Here is a 20435-nt window from a genome sequence, read left to right as displayed (position 1 = left end):
ACCTACTTAGTTTCACACAGGTGTCAAACTCATGGTCCGGGGGCCAAATCTGGCCCGCCACATTATTTTATGTGGTCAGCGAAAGCCTGGAAATAATATGGAAATAATATATTAAAAACCATGTACTGCATGCAATATATTTTAAAATTCTATATTATCAAAATCAAAATATATTATCATGTATTCCAAAAAGATTTTTGTTAAAATAAAGATAAATACTTTACTTAAATATCTGCTTGACTTATGATTTAAAAACAAATTATCAATCAAATTGTAGACTGTAAAATTTACAATAGATTTTACGGTTAAATTCCGCCGACTCAGTTTTTTACTGTAAAATCACCTTTGGTACTGTTTTTTTCCATATACAGTAAGACATTAAAACATTAAAAAACAAACAAAACAAAAATTAAAACAACAATATTTTACGGTAAAAAAAACTGGCAGCTCTGTTGCTTGAATTTTACCGCTAAAACAGTGGTATTGTTTTTCCATTCCATTCCATTTATAATTTTCTTTGCTCAGTATGCTGTAAAAAAAACACTGCTTTTACTGTAAAATTATGGTGACTGAACTGCCAGTTTTTAAAGTAAAATTTAAATATTTTATTTGCAGTTTTATGTAAAAAATAATATATTGTTAATGTATTATATATATACATATTCATTTATTTCTCATTGTTAAAAATGACCCTCTGATGGCAACCATAATTGCGATGTGGCCCTTAATGAAAACGAATAATTATATCTATCCTACTTAGTTTCACACACAGGTGTCAAACTCAAGGCCCGGGGGCCGCCACATCATTTTATGTGGTCAGCGAAAGCCTGGAAATAATATGGAAATAATATATTAAAAACCATGTACTGCATGCAATTGCATATCTTTTAAAATTCAACATTATCAAAATCAAAATATATTATCATGTATTCCAAAAAGATTTTTGTTAAAATAAAGATAAATACTTTACTTAAATATCTGCTTGACTTATGATTTAAAAACAAATTATCAATCAAATTGTAGACTGTAAAATTTACAATAGATTTTACGGTTAAATTCCGCCGACTCAGTTTTTTACTGTAAAATCACCTTTGGTACTGTTTTTTTCCATATACAGTAAAACATTAAAACATTAAAAAACAAACAAAACAAAAATTAAAACAACAAGATTTTAACGGTAAAAAAACAAACTGGCAGCTCTGTTGCTTGAATTCTAACGCTAAAAACAGTGGTATTGTTTTTCCATTCCATTCCATTTATACATTTTTTTTGCTATATATGCTGTAAAAAAACACTGCTTTTACTGTAAAATTATGGTGACTGAACTGCCAATTTTTAAAGTAAAATTTAAATATTTTATTTGCAGCTTATGTAAAAAATAATATATTGTTAATGTATTATATATATACATATTCATTTATTACTCATTGTTAAAAACGACCCTCTGATGGCAACCATAATTGCGATGTGGCCCTTAATGAAAACGAATAATTATATCTAACCTACTTAGTTTCACACACAGGTGTCAAACTCAAGGTCCGGGGGCCAAATCTGGCCCGCCACATTATTTTATGTGGTCAGCGAAAGCCTGGAAATAATATGGAAATAATATATTAAAAACCATGTACTGCATGCAATTGCATATCTTTTAAAACTCAACATTATCAAAATCAAAATGTATCATCATGTATTCCAAAAAGATTTTTTGTTAAAATAAAGATAAATACTTTACTTAAATATCTGGATTTAAAAACAAATTATCAATCAAATTGTAGACTGTAAAATTTACAATAGATTTTACGGTTAAATTCCGCCGACTCAGTTTTTTACTGTAAAATCACCTTTGGTACTGTTTTTTTCCATATACAGTAAGACATTAAAACATTGAAAAACAAACAAAACAAAAATTAAAACAACAAGATTTTACGGTAAAAAAAACTGGCAGCTCTGTTGCTTGAATTTTACCGCTAAAAACAGTGGTATTGTTTTTCCATTCCATTCCATTTATATATTTTTTTGCTATATATGCTGTAAAAAAACACTGCTTTTACTGTAAAATTATGGTGACTGAACTGCCAATTTTTAAAGTAAAATTTAAATATTTTATTTGCAGCTTATGTAAAAAATAATATATTGTTAATGTATTATATATATACATATTCATTTATTACTCATTGTTAGAAACGACCCTCTGATGGCAACCATAATTGCGATGTGGCCCTTAATGAAAACGAATAATTATATCTAACCTACTTAGTTTCACACACAGGTGTCAAACTCAAGGTCCGGGGGCCAAATCTGGCCCGCCACATTATTTTATGTGGTCAGCGAAAGCCTGGAAATAATATGGAAATAATATATTAAAAACCATGTACTGCATGCAATTGCATATCTTTTAAAACTCAACATTATCAAAATCAAAATGTATCATCATGTATTCCAAAAAGATTTTTTGTTAAAATAAAGATAAATACTTTACTTAAATATCTGGATTTAAAAACAAATTATCAATCAAATTGTAGACTGTAAAATTTACAATAGATTTTACGGTTAAATTCCGCCGACTCAGTTTTTTACTGTAAAATCACCTTTGGTACTGTTTTTTTCCATATACAGTAAGACATTAAAACATTAAAAAACAAACAAAACAAAAATTAAAACAACAAGATTTTACGGTAAAAAAAACTGGCAGCTCTGTTGCTTGAATTTTACCGCTAAAAACAGTGGTATTGTTTTTCCATTCCATTCCATTTATATATTTTTTTGCTATATATGCTGTAAAAAAACACTGCTTTTACTGTAAAATTATGGTGACTGAACTGCCAGTTTTTAAAGTAAAATTTAAATATTTTATTTGCAGCTTATGTAAAAAATAATATATTGTTAATGTATTATATATATACATATTCATTTATTTCTCATTGTTAAAAACGACCCTCTGATGGCAACCATAATTGCGATGTGGCCCTTAATGAAAACGAATAATTATATCTAACCTACTTAGTTTCACACACAGGTGTCAAACTCAAGGTCCGGGGGCCAAATCTGGCCCGCCACATTATTTTATGTGGTCAGCGAAAGCCTGGAAATAATATGGAAATAATATATTAAAAATCATGTACTGCATGCAATATCTTTTAAAATTCTATATTATCAAAATCAAAATATATTATCATGTATTCCAAAAAGATTTTTGTTAAAATAAAGATAAATACTTTACTTAAATATCTGCTTGACTTATGATTTAAAAACAAATTATAGACTGTAAAATTGACAATAGATTTTATGGTTAAATTCCGCCGACTCAGTTTTTTACTGTAAAATCACCTTTGGTAGTTTTTTCCATATACAGTAAGACATTAAAACATTAAAAAACAAAGAAAAAAAACATTAAAACAACAAGATTTTACGGTAAAAAAAAGAAAACACTGGCAGCTCTGTTGCTTGAATTATACCGCTAAAAACAGTGGTATTGTTCTTCCATTCCATTTATTACATTTTTTGTTATATATGCTGTAAAAAAAACAACCACTGCATTTACTGTAAAATTATGGTTACTGAACTGCCAGTTTTTGAAGTAAAATTAAAATATTTTAATTGTAGCTTATGTAAAAAAAAGATATTGTTAATGTATTATATATATACATGTATAGTCATTTATTACTCATTGTTAAAAAACGGCCCTCTGATGGCAACCATAACTGCGATGTGGCCCTCAATGAAAACGAGTTTGACACCCCTGGTTTAACAGGATAAACCTTGACAAATGATATGAAGCCATGTGGTAATCACAAAGATTATTATCAAAACCTAGGTCAGGATGGTTACAAAATCAAAAATACTGTAAAAGAAGGGACTCATAAATACTGATTAAAAATGTATTTACATACAATCAAGCAGTGCTAAAATACATAAATTCTAACTAAATAATAATATACTGTATATGTTTCTTAAATAAACGCAATAAAATTTGAGTGCGAATGAAAATAAAGCTACACCACTTTAGCCGTAATTTTTTGCGCTTATGAGACTTCTGACTTTATATCCAGACTTTTTGTTTGTTTGATATTGTCATTACAGCCTCAAGTGGTGGAAAAATATGTTACAACTGAGTAACGCTGCGGCCCACAGCTGAGAAGCAGTTCTTTTTTAGCGGCCAATAAGGCAGCGCTCACGGCCCACAATGGTTAAGAAACACTGTTTAAGAGGGCAGATTTGTCACAAATAGAAGGTGAACTTGGTAAGAATTGATCACAGGACAAATCTTCCAGAACAAAAGATGGTTTCACCCTAAAGCACCCATTAGGTAATACTGATGTGCGTGTAATACCTAATATGCACATTAGAGGCCAGTATTTAACGCAAACCAAGGACAATGAAGTAAATTAGGGTCCTTCTTACCATTGATTATTCAGATACCTACCACTAAAACTTTCAGAGGTACATTTTAGCTGTTTTTATGCAACATAGAACAAATTGAGAGATTTGTCCTGTATCTTAATTTCATATTTTAATTAACGGTTAGGAGTTCACAGGGGGTAGTGGGGGGTTATATTGTAGCGTCCCGGAAGAGTTAGTGCTGCAAGGGGTTCTGGGTAATTGTTTTGTTGTGTTACGGTGCGGATGTTCTCCCGAAATGTGTTTGTCATTCTTGTTTGGTGTGGGTTCACAGTGTGGCGCATTTTTGTAACAGTGTTAAAGTTGTTTATACGGCCACCCTCAGTGTGACCTGTGTGGCTGTTGACCAAGTATGATTGCATTCACTTGTGTGTGTGAAAAGCCGTAGATATTATGTGATTGGGCCGGTACGCAAAGGCAGTGCCTTTAAGGTTTATTGGTGCTCTGTACTTCTCCCTACGTCTGTATACTCAGCGGCGTTTTAAAAAGTCATACATTTTACTTCTTGAAACCGATACCGATGATTTTGAAAACGATACCGATAATTTCCGATATTACATTTTAAAGCATTTATCGGCTGATAATATCGGCAGTCCGATATTATCGAACATCCCTAGTTTATATATACATCTCTACTTATGATAAATAGTATCGCCATGATCGATGAGTCTAACACGACTAAAGTGCGGAAGGTTGCTGAAAAAGGTGGAGTACCATTGAGTCCTGCAGCAGGTCCTCCAGTCTGCTCAGCCTGCTGCTCCTGTCACAGGTGTACTGCCTCTTGATGGTCTCCTGCAGCTGACGCAGGTACGACTCGCAGTCCCGGGCATCGCCCATGAACTGCCAGACACAAACAGATGATAGACGATAAGAAACACTGAGGGTACTGAGAGTGAACTGTGAATAAAAATAGGCAATGGTGTGCGTGTCACCTGGAAGTAAACGGTGTTGTCCTTGAGATGTTGCTCCACACACACACACAGCTGGTCCACCCACTGCCACTGCGTCTGCAGGGCGGCGCTGTACGCCTGCAAACATCATGTGCAGCACTCTAAACTTACATCCTCATTATAAAACCACACTTTTCAAAATACAATAAAAAAAAAACAACAACAAAAACGGTTGTACTTTATCAACTCACCTCCAGCGTCTGCTTGGCGGGATGGTTCTCATGACACAAGCGGTGGGATGTTTCTTGCAGAGAGCGCATCACCTCCTGTTTTTCACCCAGCTCGGATCTCAGCTCCTGAGGACCGAAACAGAATCGAGTGTTGGTGTTTGTGTGCGTTTACAGGCCACTTTATTAAGCACTAAGGGCGTAACGGTACGTGTACCGTATTTTTCGGAGTATAAGTCGCACCGGCCGAAAATGCATAATAAAGAAGGAAAAAAACATATAAGTCGCACTGGAGCCCGGCCAAACTATGAACAAAACTGCGACTTATAGTCCGAAAAATACGGTATTTGTATTGAACCGTTTCGGTACGGGGGTTTTGGTTTGGTTCGGAGGTGTACCGAACGAGTTTCCACACGGACATATTAAGTAGCGTACCGCACGTTGTGTAAACAATGCACACCGAGGCACAACACACGGCATGCAAGCAGCGACCGGGCTACGACAACAAAGCGAAAGCGGTTTGTCGACATTGTTCAGCAGCGGTAGGGTATGCTTCTGGCAACACGTCAAACATGCTAACCCATTTGAAGCGTCACCACGCCCAAGTGAACATCGCTTCAACGACGAGAAAGACGAGCGTCGTGCAAACACCGCATTCAAGCAGCCTCTCCTCGGCGAGTCAGGCAGGGCTAAAGCAATAACAAATGTTTTAATAGCAGCAGATTTAAGACCATATTACATTAAAAACTAGATTTTGACCCACTTCTTTCTGCAGACAATGTGGATAAACTGATTTTTCTGGCAAAAAACATGAAGATTGAGTGAAAGTCACCAGGGTTAAAGGCTGGGGGAGGAAAAGAAAAGTTAATCTGAGGCTGAGTTGACTTGAAACTGTTTAATGTTACACTTTTTATATGTAGAAGAAAAGTTTTGTCATTTTATTTAATCTGAGCAACAACTTGAGGCTGTTTAATGTTGATTAACGTGGACCCCGACTTAAACAAGTTGAAGAACTTTTTCGGGTGTTACCATTTAGTGGTCAATTGTACGGAATATGTACTGTACTGTACTGTGCAATCTACTAATCAAAGTCTCAATCAATCAATCAAAAAAAGCACTTTATATGGAGAAAGGTTTTGTTAAGAAACCATTCTGAGCTTTATCTTATTTAGTTTTTATTTTATATATGTTGACCACGTGAACCCTGGCAATGGACCCTGTGTGTATATGTATGTTATTGTTATGCTTAGCATTCATGACTGCCTGCTGTTGCACTGATCAGCCTAGTGGTGGCTCACATCTATCACACACAGACCTATTTCTATTTTTGGACAGAATTATTATAGTGTTCCCAATGTTAAAAGGATAAAGCCATTGTTTACAAATTTGGTAAATAAATAACCCCAAAATTTATATTTTGTTGTTTTCTTACTGTACCGAAAATTAACCGAACCGTGACCTCTAAACCGAGGTACGTACCGAACCGAAATTTTTGTGTACCGTTACACCCTTAATGTATATACATGTATGTGTGTGCACATGCACACACACACACACACACACACACATATATATATATATATATATGCATATACACCCACCCCTAGTGTGAGTGGTTTGTTTGTGTCCCTGTCTGCACCCCAACCCCACTCACGCTGTACAATTCCCGCTTGGAGGACATGTTGGCGTTGTTGTGACTCCAGTCGAAGGCGATCTCCTCCTCCTCGTGCTCATTGAGCCAGATCAGCTCCTCGGTGCAGTGCGACACGAAGGCGTGCAGGCTCTCCAGGCTCCGCAGGCGCCAGGACGAGTGTTCCTACGGCGACAAAGCACAACAGTGGCGTCAGCGCCCAATGCAAAAACATCCCCTCTCTCGCTGTTCTTGTCTGACGTGTGTGTGCGGGTTCGGAGCTGTGTGCTGCTCACTAGTAGCTTGCAGTACTGATGCTCCAGCTTGGCCAGGGTCTCACAGTAGCTGCTCTTGAAGTTGGGGGACACTTTAGCCTAGAATAGGACGACATTGCAAGTGAGCACTAGAATCTTTGTGTCTTGTTTGTCATAAGGTGTGTCCTGTGCACCTCATAGCTGCGTGCTTCCTGCAGGCAGCTCATCAGCTCCTCCACTGCCGTGTGCACACTGTTGTGTTCCTGCAGGTTGTTCTCCACTGATGGAAGGTCTGCTCCCCACTCCGCCCCCTCCAAAAGCTCCTAAAGGACAGAAAAGTTCAAAGAAAGCTCCAAATTCTTCTCCAGGACCACTTAAGGTGGTGGGATCTCCAACCTGTGTCTCCTCAACCCATCCCAGCAACTCGTAGATGAATCTCAAGCTGCCCTCGTCCTCTGATGACGACATGGCCACAAGCTGGGAGCGCGCCGTCGGACGTCGCAGGAGCGCGGCGCCCGCCGCCCCCAGCAATGTCTGACCCAGCGAGAACCCGGGACCCGCAGCCCGCTGGCTGGGCAGCTCTGTGGTCGTGTTCCCCAGGGACGGCGAGAAGTGACCTTTCCTGTAGAGGCTGGAACACTGAAGTCTGAGCGAGACCAGCTCCTCTTGAAGGCACGACGCCCTGGAAAAGACCCACATGTCATCACTACCTCCGCCAAGGAAATTAATTTGCAACGCCGACCAATGTTCCCTCTAATTGTTCATGTGTCTGAGCAAACACAAAAACTCCCTGAGCATTCGTGGAGCACAGGTGAGCAACATCACACGTGGCAATACCAGCAGCACACTTGTCTCAAACCAATCTTTTATAATAACACTCAAATGAGAGGAGTCGTTTTCATGACATTATTTTGTAATATTAGTGATTTGGCCCACTTGTAATGAAAATAAAAGAAATCTTGTTTTTCATAAGCTATGGATTAGTGTTGTACAATATGTCTCGGTGGGGGTCCTACTTTGGAAATCATTTGTACCCCTTTCAGAGATCACATTTAGTTGCCCTTAAACATCCTCATGTTGCACAATGAAATGTAAGCATAGGATGAAGTGTGCATTCCTGTAACTTTCTCTAGTAACAGCATTCCATGATTAATATCAATAAATTAACATTAATAATAAATGACAGTAGAATAAGCACACGTATGACTGAGGAGTCATAGTGTAACTTTGTGTGGTGTTTGAGTTGTCCGACTTTTTGTGTGGCCATAAACGCACCAGTGGCTTAGTAGTATGCGTGTTGCAGTGACGTGCAGTCACTAGAGGCAGGTGAGGCGGGGCCTTACCTTCCATCATGGAAAGAAAAAAAATGTAAAAATAATTTTTTTTTATTAAATTGTTATATGTATCCAGTGATTATACTATAAAGTTATTTTCCATTTAACTTCACCCGTTTTAGATTATTTTTTATTTAAAATCGCTGAATTTTCACATTTGCCGTTCAAATACTGAGAAGAGACGGTGCGGTGATCAGCAGCCAGTCGAGGCACGTCACTCAGTGCCTCAACATGGATTGCGGACTCGGCTAACTGCTGGCCTGCTGTGCAGTGAGACCGTATTGCTATATGAATTATATTATACATTTCCATAGTTTAGTTAGCTGAGGTATATAATGTACAGTGTATTTTGTCAACAACTGTATGTGTGTAAAGTATTTCTTGTGCTGAGCGATCATAAAAGGGCTGCAAAAGACGCACTGGCTGAGGCTCGCCTCCTGCACCCCCGCTGTAGAATGCACGGCAACCCCTGATGGGAGTGTTATATCAACTAAAGCCTACACTTAAACTTTCCACGTGCAAATTGAATCTATTTAAAAAAGTTATTTCATAAGAAGCCAAAAAGTGCAAAAACAATAATGTTGGTGTTGGAGGAGTTGTGACTGACTGCAGGGCCACAACATTAGGTACACCTGCAGACTGCAGGTGTACCTAATTCACAACTCCTCCAACACGAACATTACTGTTTTTGCACTTTTTGGCTTCTTATTAAATAACTTTTGTAACCTATTTTTATGGGCTTTCCTCTTTGTGATGTTAAGTTCCTGTTATGCGCTGTTATACAGTATATGCCTTGAGCTCTTATTTCGAAGGCGCTAAGAGCGGAAGTGACGACACGTTGGAGTGGAGCGGAAGTTTTTGAAATAAGGTAAATAAGGTGTTCCTCGTGTAAACTGGAGCCTCCGTGTTTGTTATTTTGTAGTTTCATACAGTATAGGCGACATTTATAAACCCTCGGTTACACTTTTTTAAATAGATTCGATTTTGCACGTGGAAAGTTTAAGTGAGGGCTTTAGTTATGAATAAATGATAAATGGTTTATACTTGTATAGCGCTTTTCTACCTTCAAGGTACTCAAAGCGCTTTGACACTATTTCCACATTTACCCATTCACACACACATTCACACACTGATGGCGGGAACTGCCATGCAAGGCGCTAACCAGCAGCCATCAGGAGCAAGGGGTGAACTGTCTTGCCCAAGGACACAATAAGTAAAGGTAAGACCACAATAACGTTTTTTTTAATTAAATGTGCTTTTTTGTGTGCGACAGTTTGTAAGTGTAAAGTTTAAGTTAAGTTAAAGTAGCAATGATTGTCACACACACACACTAGGTGTGGTGAAATTTGTCCTCTGCATTTGACCCATCCCTTGATCACCCCCTGGGAGGTGAGGGGAGCAGAGGGGAGCAGAGGGCAGCAGCGGCGCCGCGCCCGGGAATAATTTTTGGTGATTTAACCCCCAATTCCAACCCTTGATGCTGAGTGCCAAGCAGGGAAAAATGCTGGTATGAGCTTTTAAACATAACCCGTTAACTGCTGCCAATCAAATGGTGAATAAGATACTCTTTAGGGTTCATATGTTTGTAAATCTGACTGTGATGAAGTCAGTGCCTCACCAGCCATGAACCTCACCGCACGTCACTGGCGTGTTGGTGACAGATGACAAGTTGCTTTTGGCCTGGTTTGTACGGCAGAAAATGACTAGTTTTTCGAGATAGAAGTTTTTTACTCATGTTTTTGGTGTGGTTATGACCGAATATAAACAGTTTTGCTCAATAAAGTGATCGATATAATTCCTGTCCTCGAAGCATCTCGATAGACGTTACAATAATTGAACGGTGTTGACGAACACCGTTAGGGCCGCTTGTTGTCACTGTCACTCAGAGTTGCATTGCAAAATTACACAGAATAAATGTGTTTATTTTGTTTAGAATTCAGATGGGATTTGAATTGGTGTGTGTGCGCAGAGGACGCTTGAGCAGTGCGCAATTGCAACTGCTTAGAGGGAACGTTGGCGCCGACCCACCTGAAGGCCAGCTGATCCACTTGGTAGTACTTCTCATCACGGAGGACTTTGAGCTCTTGTTGGAGTTGTCCCATGAGAGACTCGCAGTCCTGCAGGTAACAGGCCAGCTCGCTCTCGCACTGCACCGCCTCGCCGCTCTCCGCCCGGGACATATCCTGGCAGCACAGCGAGCATGTCAGTATTCTCACCTCTAAAGCAGCTGCAGTCAATCAGTTGAAAGTAAAAGTGTAACGGTGCGCCACAATCACGGTTCAGTACTTCGGTTTTAAGGGGTTTTGATGAGAAGAAAGGGTGACTTACTCGTTTGACGAACCATGTTTTCCATTCGTAAATTGAGGTTCCACTGTACCACAGTGCAGACGAGTGTAACAAGTTTGAAGAGCGTGAATTATTATTTTATTTGTGGCTCTTGTTATTGAAATGCAGCATTTATAGTTCCAGCTTGTTGTGACGTTACTCATCTCACCTCTATGCTTTCATCTTATGCACTTCTCTTTGTCTGTTGACGTGTTTCACCGGGTTACCAAACCAAACACTTTAATCACGGGAGAAAGTTACGTTTTCAAACCCTGGCTTCTACCTGGCACTACCAACATACTTGCCAACCCTCCCGATTTTCCCGGGAGACTCCCGAATTTCAGTGCTCCTCCCGAAAATCTCCCGGGGCAACTATTTTCCCGAATTTCTCCCAATTTTCACCGAGACAACAATATCGGGGGCGTGCCTTAAAGGCACTGCCTTTAGCGTCCTCTAAACCTGTCGTCAGGTCCACTTTTCCTCTGTACAAACAGCGTGCCGGCCCAGTCACATAATATATGCGGCTTTTTCACACACGCAAGTGAATGCAAGGCATACTTGATCAACAGCCATACAGGTCACACTGAGGGTGGCCGTATAAACAACTTTAACACTGTTACAAATATGCGCCACACTGTGAAGCCACACCAAACAAGAATGACAAACACGTTTCGGGAGAACATCCGCACCGTAACACAACATAAACACAACAGAACAAATACCCAGAATCCCGTGCAGCACTAACTCTTCCGGGACGCTACAATATACAACCCCCGCTACCACCAAACCCTGCCCGCCCCTCCCAACCCCGCCCACCTCAACCAGCAATGCATCTTCAGAGAGGGTGCTCAGCATGTTTAGAAAGATAGTGAGAGAGAATAGAACGAGGATGGACAATTCAACCCTAAACTCACTCCTTTCCTGCAAATTAAATTTCACAGATGCTGCCCATACCTATGCTCCTTCAAAGGCTGTGCTACTGGCTGCAAAGCATTGCACTTTCAAATACAACAATGAGTATAGGAGTGTTATGTGTGTGTTTATGTGTAAATAAATGAACATTGAAATTCAAGTATATATATATATATATATATATATATATATATATATATATATATATATATATATATATATTATATATATATATATATATATATATAATAAAATAAATATATATATAGCTAGAATTCACTGAAAGTCAAGTATTTATTTTATACGTATATATATATATATATATATATATATATATATATATATATATATATATATATATTATAAAGAAATACTTGAATGTCAGTGAATTCTAGCTATAAATATACTTCTTAACCCCGCCCACCCCGACCACCTCAACCCCACCTCCATACCCAATCTCCCGAATTCGGAGGTCTCAAGGTTGGCAAGTATGACTACCACTAGCTCTGACTTCCAATTGCCAAAGGCTGGGCTGCACTGTTTTTCTCCTCTTTTGGCTTATGAGGGTACTCTGCACCTCTCCATCGCCATTTCTGCGGCAAACCTACACTTCCTGTCCCTTCACTGTTAATGTGGGCTGTGTGGGATTGCTGTAAGCCTCTGTACGCAACCAAAAAGGCACATTACAAATACATGTACTGTTACGGACCTCGTTAAAAATGTGAGCACTTACAGCTTGTAGTGTGTTCTTTGCCAGGGTCAGTTTCTCCTCACAGTCCACAGCAAGGTTCTGGAACTTATTAGCTCTATGGAGCAGCAGCTCTAATCTGAAAACACAAAACATATTGTCAGCATTTTATTTAGGAAGATGTTTGTATGGAGGTAAATTTGTGTCTTTATTATGAAAGCTTTTTTTGTAACAATTAATTCATGTAACCTAATTCTTTGCGTTCAAAATTTGTCAACTGAATTTTTTTATTTTTTTTACACCAAATTATGCTGACAATTTTAGTTAAAAAAATTGGTAACAAAATGCTTGTTTAAAAATTCAAGTGTTTTATAATTCAGTTTAAAAATTATGTGCTTAAAAATTCTGTGTCAAAAATTCAGTGCAGAAAAATTTGCTGCTTAAGCAGGACCCACTTCCGGGAAAATGTTAAAAAAAAATTTTTTTTGATTGCTTCAATATTAATGTACCCAAAGTGGGTGAAGCGTTTTGAAGCAGCAAATTTTTCTGCACTACATTTTTATACACTGGATTTTAAAACACTGAATTTTTATACACACACTTATTTGATACTGATTTTTTTTCACTGAATTCGTCAACATAATTTGAAATTTGTATGGAGGGTAAATAGTGACTTTATTTTGTGAACTGAAATTTTTTTACATCAAATTATGCTGACAATTTTAGGGGGGAAAAAATGGTAGCAAAATGCTTGTTTAAACAAATCTGTGTTTTATAATTCAGTGTACAAAAATCCAGTGTTTAAAAATGATGTGCTTTTAAATTCTGTGTAAAAAATTCAAAACTCTAACACTCACGTCCGGTAATTTTTTTTTTATAAATTGCTTCATTATTAATGTACCCATAATGGGTGTAGCGTTTTGAAGCAGCAATTTTTTTCTGCACCAAATTTTTATACACTGGATTTTAAAACACTGAATTTTTATACACACACTTATCTGATACAGATTTTTTTTCACTGAAATCGTCAGCGTAATTTGAAATGTGTATGGAGGGTAATTAGCGACTTTATTTTGTGAACTGAATTTTTGTACATCAAATTATGCTGACAATTTCAGGGGGGAAAAATTGGTAGTAAAATGCTTGTTTAAAAATTCAATGTGTTATAATTCATTGTGCGAAAATTCAGTGTTTGAAAAAAGATGTGCTTTAAAATTCTGTGTCAAAAATTCAGTGCAGAAAAATTTGCTGCTTAAAAACGCAAAACCCACTTCCGGTAAATTTTCTATTTTGTAGCGTTTTGAAGCAGCAAAATTTCTGCACTAAAACTTTTTTACAAACTTTATTTTTTTTAAACGCTGAACTTTTATACACACACATTTTGCTACAATTTTTTTTTCCACTGAATTCATCAGCCTAATTTGAAAATTCAAATTCAAAAAAATCTGTAAAATAAAATCAGTGTAAAAAAAAAAAAAAAAGCTTTTGTAATAAAGACTTAAATTAACCTGCGTACATTGTGTGTGTGTGTGTGTGTGTGTGTGTGTGTGTGTGTGTGTGTGTGTGTGTGTGTGTGTGTGTGTGTACCTGTCCACGGCGGGCCTCAGAGCCTTCTCCCTCTCCAACATCTCCAGGATGAGTTTACCCCACTCCTCGTCCAGGTCATTAGGATGGAGGCCCTGAGGAAGCTTGATACGTCCAAACTCCACCCACACCTAGTTACACACAAAAATGGGTGCATGATGAGCGCAACAGCATGGTCATGTGTGAAGTGCTAACAGTCAATCCAAAAATGCTCTTTCATCTAATTTTTGCTTGGGCGTACCTCAAGAAGTTTGTAGAGGTGTTCCACGTGACCTTTCTCCACCTCCTTGGCGGGGATCTCCGTCTCCTTGAAATGGACGTACTCGTTGTAAAGTGCCTGAAGGCGGAGGGAGACAAAGCTGAAACCCGCTACCTGTCATTCTACAACATTTACCGTTATCTTCTCCCTTTCCTTTCTGCTATCAAACCGAATCGATTCATCCAGCCTTCCTCAAGGCCCAGAACAAGGACCTTTATTTTGAAATCCTGCAAAGAGCTTCACCTTGAGTTCGACAGGATTTTGGGGGAAGCTCTTGTTGGCCATGATGGCCGTTTGCTGACGGCTCCACTGGAGCAGAGAAGAGAACCTGGACTGATACTCGGACCAGCGCTGGTCCACCTCCTGAAGACAGAAAAACAATGACACATTAGTGTCTGATGGGACTAAAGCAAGACTGGTGACACAAAAGTTACACCATTTTTTTCTCCTGAAGTCTATAGTCATTTTCCAGCCTTGTATGCCACACGCCTTCATGCCCTCCCGCATTCTAATTGCGATTATTCTGCCAAATATTGCAATAAAGATTCAATTTGCGATTTTTAGATTTGATTAATTTCAATGCATAAAACTGCTCAAATGATGAGGGAAGTAATGTTACTTTTACCTTTCCCACTGAGTGCCGCACAATGAAAAAAAAAAGAAGCATGCAGGGCCATTTTTATATTTTTATTTTTTAAAACCAATACAATAAATATTGTAGCCCATAAGGCTTCCCTCAATTTTGGTGAATGTTTTAGGGCCCGGGTACCCAAAAGGCTCTTGGTCATTAAAGTGTTAAAAAGAAGTCATTATTTTATTTTTTACTTGCAACACTTAAAGATCAACTTCAGATCTATCTGTTGCCATAACGTTTTAATTTTTTAAAGAAAACCGTGATTATGGCAAAATATGGCAACATTTTCCCCAAAGCGTTTTTCAAAATTAAATATTAAATGTGAAATAATAGGAGTCTTAAATATGTAAATATTTCGTAACAACATTGCTTTTGATTCATTATTATTTTCTGAACAATGACAGTTGGAAAAAAAAAGCAGACGGAAGGTCTCCGGGATCCTAAAGGCCCCACTCATAAAAGTGTTAAAAAATTAGTCATGTCAATAAATATTATTGTTACTTCCAACACTGAGGGCCGCACACTAACCAATTAAAACATGCAGAGGCCATTTTTAATATTTAACATTTTTTTATAGATTTTTTTAACCTTTAAAGCTCACATCAAGTTCAGTCCCGGAGATCCAGAAGGGTCTCAGTCATAAAAATGGTAAAAATAAGTCATATTAGTATTATTTTATTTTTTTACTAGATGAACTTCAGGTCTAGCTGTGGATATAAAGTAAAAAAAAAAAATCAAACAAACGAATTGTGTTTAATGCCCTTTTTGTCCTACAAACCCCTGTTTTAAAGGCGAAAACACAAAACATGCAATATTTTCCCCTCATAAAAATTTCTAAGTAGACTATTTGATGTGAAGTAATTTGTGCCTTAAATAGGTCAACACTTTATAACAACATTGATTTTAATATTAATATATATAATTTTTTTGAGCAATAATAGTTAAAAAAAAAAATCCCACTAAAATTATTGGGGATGCAAAAGCCCCCTACATAAAAGTGTACCAAAAAAAAGTCATACATTATTTATTTGAACTTTCAACACTTAAGTCTTTAGATCAATTCCATATCTAAACAGTGATTATAAGTTTGTATTATTTCTAACTTGTTTGTTTTAAGCCCTTTTTGTCAAAGAAAACTTTGTTTTTATATGGCAAAAACACAAAATATGCAATATTTTCCTTATAAAATATATAAATTGTGGAAAATAATACGCAAAGTAATTGGAACCTTGAATAGATCAATAATTCATAATAACATTGAATTTGATTCATTATTATTTTTTGGGAAAATAAAGTTTTAAAGAAATAAAACAACCTGCATGGCAGCTTTTTGTTATTCGGGTCAATATTGCTACTTTTTCTTCTTACATTTCACCTGCTAACTCTTTTGTTCCACTTTTTTTTGGGAGGAGTGTTTACAGACATACTCTCGGCAAAAATTCCGTGTTATAATTCAGTGTATAAAAATTCAGTGTTTAAAAATTATGTGCTTCAAAATTCTGTGGTTCGGGGTTGAGGTGGGCAGGGTTGGGGGGAGGCGGGGTTTGGTGGTAGCGGGGGTGTGTATTGTAGCGTCCCGGAAGAGTCAGTGCTGCAAGGGGTTCTGGGTATTTGTTCTGTTACGGTGCGGATGTTCTTCCGAATTGTGTTGGTCATTCTTGTTTGGTGTGGGTTCACAGTGTGGCGCATAGTTGTAACAGTGTTAAAGTTGTTTATACGGCCACCCTCAGTGTGACCTTTATGGCTGTTGATCAAGTATGCTTTGCATGCACTTATGCATGTGTAAAAGCCGCACACATTATGTGACTGGGCCGGCACGCTTTTTGTATGAAGGAAAAGCGGACGTGACGACAGGTTGTAGAGGACGCTAAAGGCAGTGCCTTTAAGGCACGCCCCCAATAATGTTGCCCGCGTGGAAATCGGGAGAATGGTTGCCCCGGTAGATTTTCGGGAGGAGCACAGAAATTTGGGAGTCTCCCGGGAAAATCGGGAGGTTGAAACCGATACCGATAATTTCCGATATTACATTTTAAACCATTTACCGACATCTCTAGTATCTATATATACATACAGGTATATTATATATATATATATATATATATATATATATATATATATATATATATATATATATATATATATATATACTGTATATATTAGAGATGCGCGGATAGGCAATTATTTAATCCGCAACCGCATCACAAAAGTCGTCACCCATCCGCATCCACCCGAACTAACATTTAATCAAAACCGCACCCGCCCGCACCCGCCCGTTGTTATATATCTAATATAGACGATGCAAGGCATTAGTGAGGTTATAAAGCTTTTGCCTGTTAAAGAAAGGAGACCGATCCAATGCAGCAGAGACATTCAATGCGTGCCACGCTGTCACGGCCCAGACGCACACCAGTGCGCAATCATCTGGGAGCCGCGCTGAGCGTACCTCCAAGCGCACTCGCGCCACTCAAACTGCTGCAAGCAGCTGCGTTCACACATGCATCTGTAAGCCTTGTTTTAACATCCTGTGGCACTCTTCTGGGATCACGGCGGACGAAACTGCTCATGCTCAGGGTGTTTGTGGAGGTTCGGGGTTTTGCACAAATGTGATGCACCATGTTAGATGTCCCGGTTTTGTGACTGTCGTAGACATAAACAGCGTCGCAGCTCTTGCAAATCACGTAGCCAGCATTACTATCATCCTGATTTACAACCTCATAAAAACGAGTCCACGCTGAACTTTTCTGGCCTTTTTTCCCCCTGGTCTTTAGTATTCCTTTTTTAGTTTGTCGCGTACCACGTTTGCTGCCGGCGTTGCCATCTCTTTTTTTTTTTTTCTTCTGTTGTGGCATATGCTGCAGGTGCCTGCTCGTTTTTCGTATGTGGGTAACAACATTTAACTATGTATATATATTTCCAAATTGGTTTAACTGCCACCCGCCTGAATCTATTTAAAATCTAATTTTTTTTTATTTCAACCGCCCGACCCGACCCGCGGATAAAATCTAATTTTTTTTAATTTCAACCTCCCGACCCGCGGATAATCCGCGGACTCCGCGGTTGTGTCCGCAAACCGCGCATCTCTAGTATATATATATATATATATATATATATATATATACATAATAACAAATATTAAACAAAAGAGAAAAAAATAATAGTAATAGCATTAATAATATATCAATAAAATAAAGAAAAAAAGGTAACGAAAAAAAGGTAAGAAAAAATAAACAATTATGTTTGTTTGTTATTTTTTAATGGTATCTGCAGGCCGCAAATGACCCCTGGGCCTAACTCTGGCCACCCCTGCGCTACATCAACTTCAGATCTATCTGTTGATTACAAGTTTTATTTTTTTGCCATTATTTTCTACAACGTGAGCTGCAGAAAGTCCGCCGTGAGACTAAAGTCCGTCACTGAAGTCGCTGCTCCTTTTCAATGTTGTGTTTCAACTTCTATGCTAGTGTCAGCTGTGTAAGGGGGAAGAGGCACAACGCTAATTGGACATTAAATACGTCGTGAGGAGCCTGACCTTCGCGACGGAGGACAGGGATGGTCACGCACACATACACAAACACACACATATTCCCAAACACACACACACACTGGACCATGGTCAAAAAAGGCAGATTGTTCGGTGCAGGATTACACCAAGCATCCTTGCTTCCTTCCCTTCTGTTTACTACTGCGGTATCTTCAAACAGACATGTTTGATCGAGGTAATACATGCTAAAAGTCGAGGTAATACATGCTAACAGCTGATCACCGCGATCAAACTCAAAACTAATCACAATCATATAATCACCCAGCCCTACTGTGACGTACTTGTGCGGCGATGCCCTCTCCTCCCTCTGGGATTTTGGGGAAGGCATCATAGATGGACGAGACGTAGGTGATGACCGACTTCTCATCTGGGGCTGGAACATCGACGTCTGACAGGAGAAAGAAAAAGTAAAGATTACACAATTGAGGTCATTTGCATAATTTGTAGTCACTAAGTTAGTTTAATTGGACACTCTTTGTTTTCATTGAGGCCACATCGGTGATGGCTGCCCTCAAGAGGGTCAATTGTATCAGTGAATAACTAACATTTGCCTCATGATATTGTTACACAATGGCCTAAGCATTTGATTATATATTTTTTTTTTACACACACTGTACAAAAAAATCAGTATATTTTTCGCAAAAAAGAAAGAAAAAGGGAGCTCAGTCACCAACATTACAGTGTATTATTGTCAATGGAAAAACGGTATCACAATTCTGACGACTGAGCTGCCAGTTTTTTTTTTACTGTAAAATCTACGGTTGTTGTTTGTACAGTGATCTACTGTAAATGGAAAACGGTTGCACTGCTTTTTAAGGCGGCTGAGATGGGATTTTTTTTTCTTTTTACCGCCAAATCTATTGTCATCTTTACAGTGTACAATTTCATGGATGACTTGCTTTGAAATTCTACAGTGCATCCAGAAAGTTTTCACAGCGCTTCACTTGTTCCACATTTTGTTTTGTTACAGCCTTATTCCAAAATGGAATACAATTTGTGTCCTCAAAATTCTACCCTATAATGGCAATGTGAAAGTTTTTTGTTGTTTTTTGCAAATTTGTTAAAACTAGAAAAAATAACATGTTCATAAGTATTCACAGCCTTTGCTCAATACTTTGTTGATGCACCTTTGGCAGCAAATACAGCCTCAAGTTGTTTTGAATACGATGCCACAAGCTATCAGTTTAGCCCATTCCTCTTTGCAGCACATCTCAGGCTCCCTCAGATTGGATGGGAAGCGTTGGTTTTAATCCAGGATGTCTCTGCATATAGCTGCGTTCATCTTTCCCTCTATCCCGACTAGTCTCCCAGTTCCTGCCGCTGAAAACCGTCCCCACAGCATGATGCTGCCACCACCATGTTTCACTGTAGGGATGGTATTGGCTTGGCTTCCTTCACACCAAAGACTTCCATGTTTGTCTCATCAGACCAGATCATTTGATTCCTTAGGGTCTGAGAGTCTTTCAGGTACATTTTTGGCAACATTTTACGAAGGAATGGCCGCTATACCATACAGGCCTGATTGGTGGATTGCTTCAGAGATGGCCGTCCTTCTGGAAGGTTCTCCGCTCTCCACAGAAGAATGCATCACGTTCTTGGTCACCTCCCTGACTAAGGCCCTTCTCCTCCGATCACTCAGTTTAGATGGCGGGCCAGTTCTAGAAAGAGTCCTGGTGGTTCCAAACTTCTTCCATTTACAAATGGAGGCCACTGTGTTTATTGGGACCTTCAAGGCAGCAGATATTTTTCTGTACCCTCT

At 38.3% G+C, this 20435-nt stretch overlaps 1 protein-coding gene across 4 annotated transcripts in view; it reads right to left on the bottom strand.

The window, feature by feature from the left end:
• Nucleotides 1-20435, bottom strand: part of macf1a (microtubule actin crosslinking factor 1a) — a 438368-nt gene that overhangs the window by 223015 nt on the left and 194918 nt on the right. For all 4 annotated transcript variants that reach the window (XM_061930784.1, XM_061930787.1, XM_061930786.1 and 1 more), the window contains 13 exons: nucleotides 18958-19064; nucleotides 14745-14864; nucleotides 14484-14579; nucleotides 14246-14373; nucleotides 12704-12797; nucleotides 10762-10916; nucleotides 7796-8081; nucleotides 7594-7722; nucleotides 7442-7519; nucleotides 7170-7331; nucleotides 5540-5644; nucleotides 5331-5426; nucleotides 5113-5238 (listed from right to left, as the gene is read on the bottom strand). In XM_061930784.1, the coding sequence (XP_061786768.1) occupies nucleotides 5113-5238; nucleotides 5331-5426; nucleotides 5540-5644; nucleotides 7170-7331; nucleotides 7442-7519; nucleotides 7594-7722; nucleotides 7796-8081; nucleotides 10762-10916; nucleotides 12704-12797; nucleotides 14246-14373; nucleotides 14484-14579; nucleotides 14745-14864; nucleotides 18958-19064 (1682 nt within the window). The remainder of the gene's footprint in view (nucleotides 1-5112; nucleotides 5239-5330; nucleotides 5427-5539; nucleotides 5645-7169; nucleotides 7332-7441; nucleotides 7520-7593; nucleotides 7723-7795; nucleotides 8082-10761; nucleotides 10917-12703; nucleotides 12798-14245; nucleotides 14374-14483; nucleotides 14580-14744; nucleotides 14865-18957; nucleotides 19065-20435) is intronic.

Source organism: Nerophis lumbriciformis, linkage group LG37 (genome assembly GCF_033978685.3).
Source record: "Nerophis lumbriciformis linkage group LG37, RoL_Nlum_v2.1, whole genome shotgun sequence".
Lineage (NCBI taxonomy): Eukaryota > Metazoa > Chordata > Actinopteri > Syngnathiformes > Syngnathidae > Nerophis > Nerophis lumbriciformis.
Note: the sequence above shows the minus strand (reverse complement) of the source record. Positions and strands in the feature narration are given on the sequence as shown.